The sequence below is a fragment of the Ranitomeya imitator genome, chromosome 6 (genome assembly GCF_032444005.1).
Source record: "Ranitomeya imitator isolate aRanImi1 chromosome 6, aRanImi1.pri, whole genome shotgun sequence".
Lineage (NCBI taxonomy): Eukaryota > Metazoa > Chordata > Amphibia > Anura > Dendrobatidae > Ranitomeya > Ranitomeya imitator.
This window is the reverse complement of record NC_091287.1, coordinates 167659092-167661036: the sequence shown is the minus strand read 5'-3', so window position 1 is coordinate 167661036 and position 1945 is coordinate 167659092. Positions and strand designations below refer to the sequence as shown.

The 1945-nt window shown below is 38.3% G+C and overlaps 1 protein-coding gene across 1 annotated transcript in view; it reads left to right on the top strand.

Annotated features, from left to right (window-relative positions):
* Nucleotides 1-1307, top strand: part of LOC138643626 (bucky ball-like) — a 26438-nt gene extending 25131 nt beyond the window's left edge. The window contains exons 4-5 of the mRNA XM_069732485.1: nucleotides 645-755; nucleotides 1104-1307. Of these exons, the coding sequence (XP_069588586.1) occupies nucleotides 645-755; nucleotides 1104-1138 (146 nt within the window). The 3' untranslated portion in view covers nucleotides 1139-1307. The remainder of the gene's footprint in view (nucleotides 1-644; nucleotides 756-1103) is intronic.
* The last annotated feature ends 638 nt before the right edge of the window (nucleotides 1308-1945 follow it).

Genomic DNA, 1945 nt, shown 5'->3' with positions numbered 1-1945 from the left:
CCGACTGGGTGCCACACACACCGTGCAGGAGACAGTGCTACAGTTAAGCGCTGTCCCCTGCATCTGGTGCTGAAGCCACCATTCATTTCTTCTCTCCAGCAGCGTTCGCTGGAGAGAAGATATGAAATATCTATTTTTTTTTTTATTTTTTTTTTGGTGTTTAAAAAAAAAAATCCCTGTCCCCAACCTCCCCCTCCCCCCCCGCTGTAAATAAAATACTTACCCGGCTCCCTCGCTGCTTCTTCTGTATGAGCGGTCACATGGTGCCACCCATTACAGTGATGAATATGTGGCTCCACCCCTATAGGAAACCAGCCTGAATCTGTCGGAGGCATAATCTGGCTGTTTAGGTTTTTTGTTTTTTTATTTTTTAAATAAAGGCATTGTAAATGCATACACCACCCGCAGTACTCTTATGCATTCTTCATGGAAAAAATTTACTGCAATATATTAAGAGTATAAACTTAATTTTTTTTTTCCTGCACCACCAGTGATCAATTGTAGCATTAAAATATGCACTCCCGTCATAGCTTGACTGCATATTAAATGGTTTGTAGTAAATTATTGCTTGGTGAAGATTATGAAAACCATTTCTAAGAACAATGTGGAGAATGCATGCTAATATTTAATTTCTTTTGTTATAGACAAGCCTCCAAAAAAGAAAGGAACGCTCAAGTCTTTTAAAAGAAAACAAAATAGAACTGATACAGAAGAAGTAGAAGCGTGGGAGATACCCAAATCCTATTTCTACAGAGGTATACAATTTTACATTGCATAAGGCCATTGAATCCCACTTTGCAACTTGGTACCAAGAAAAAGCTTAAGACAACGTTCACATGTAGCATAAATGCTTCTTCTGGTCATATCTTGGGGGAGGAGGGTTGCGTAGAAAACTTGCAGCAGTTATCAGGTCAAGCAAGGTGGATGATGTCTTGAAGACTCGCCCCCATTGTGCCTTAAAACTGAGCGGTCGCTGCATTTCCAGCTTTCACAACTCTCATTTAGAATATGTAAATGCTTCTGGATGTAATTCCCTTCTAATTCAGTGATTTGCATGGAATAAAGGGTGAACATCACTAAACCTCTCACTTTTATTCCTGTAGGTCGCAGCTTAAGAAAAAGTGGCACCAAGAAGTAACACAACTGCTAATTATGTATATTTAATATATTTATTTCTTAATCTGTGTGAGTGAGTTTTTGCATGAAACCTTTTTCTCCAATAACGGAGTCCTACCTACGAGTCCACTAATTGTTTTGTAACCTTGTGGTTTATTGCGCACAGAAAGGGAAAATGAGGCTAAGAATCTGACAGGCACAGCAAAAAAATGTTCTGAATATTTAAAAATGTATTGAAAAAAGTGGCACGAAAATTTAAAGCACTTCTGTAAATAGCACTAATCACAAACCCATCAAATAAAGGATAATAAATTTGCATAAACGTGCATTAGATGTGGTTTCTTTTCATTTTTTTTTTTTTTTTCTTCCATTCAAAAATCTTTTGAAATGACTTCATGTACAGAAGAGGGAGACATCGCACAGGTACGTTCCTCTCTGGTCTATAGAAAATGGATCCGGTCTATAGATGTAATAACTGATACTTGACCTGCACAATACAGGCTGCTAGAAGTGCCACCTCTAACCTCTATATGGACTCTGTTGGAATGGCTCATACTAATGACTTATGACAAAGTGGGAAACTCGCATCTATTTTTACTAATCAAATACATTGGCTCAATAGGGGATTTGCTAATGAATTGCATTGGTGCTAGATAATTACAACTATGTTAACATAGACCCCACCCTTCCCTAGCTAGGACACAAACTGCTACTTCATACAACCATACAGTAACCATGTTTTCTTGTCCAGAAGATGCCTGACCTTGTGACCTAAACAAACACTGATGGGCAGATAAAACACTATTGGTTTGCAAGAAAGCTCAATCTG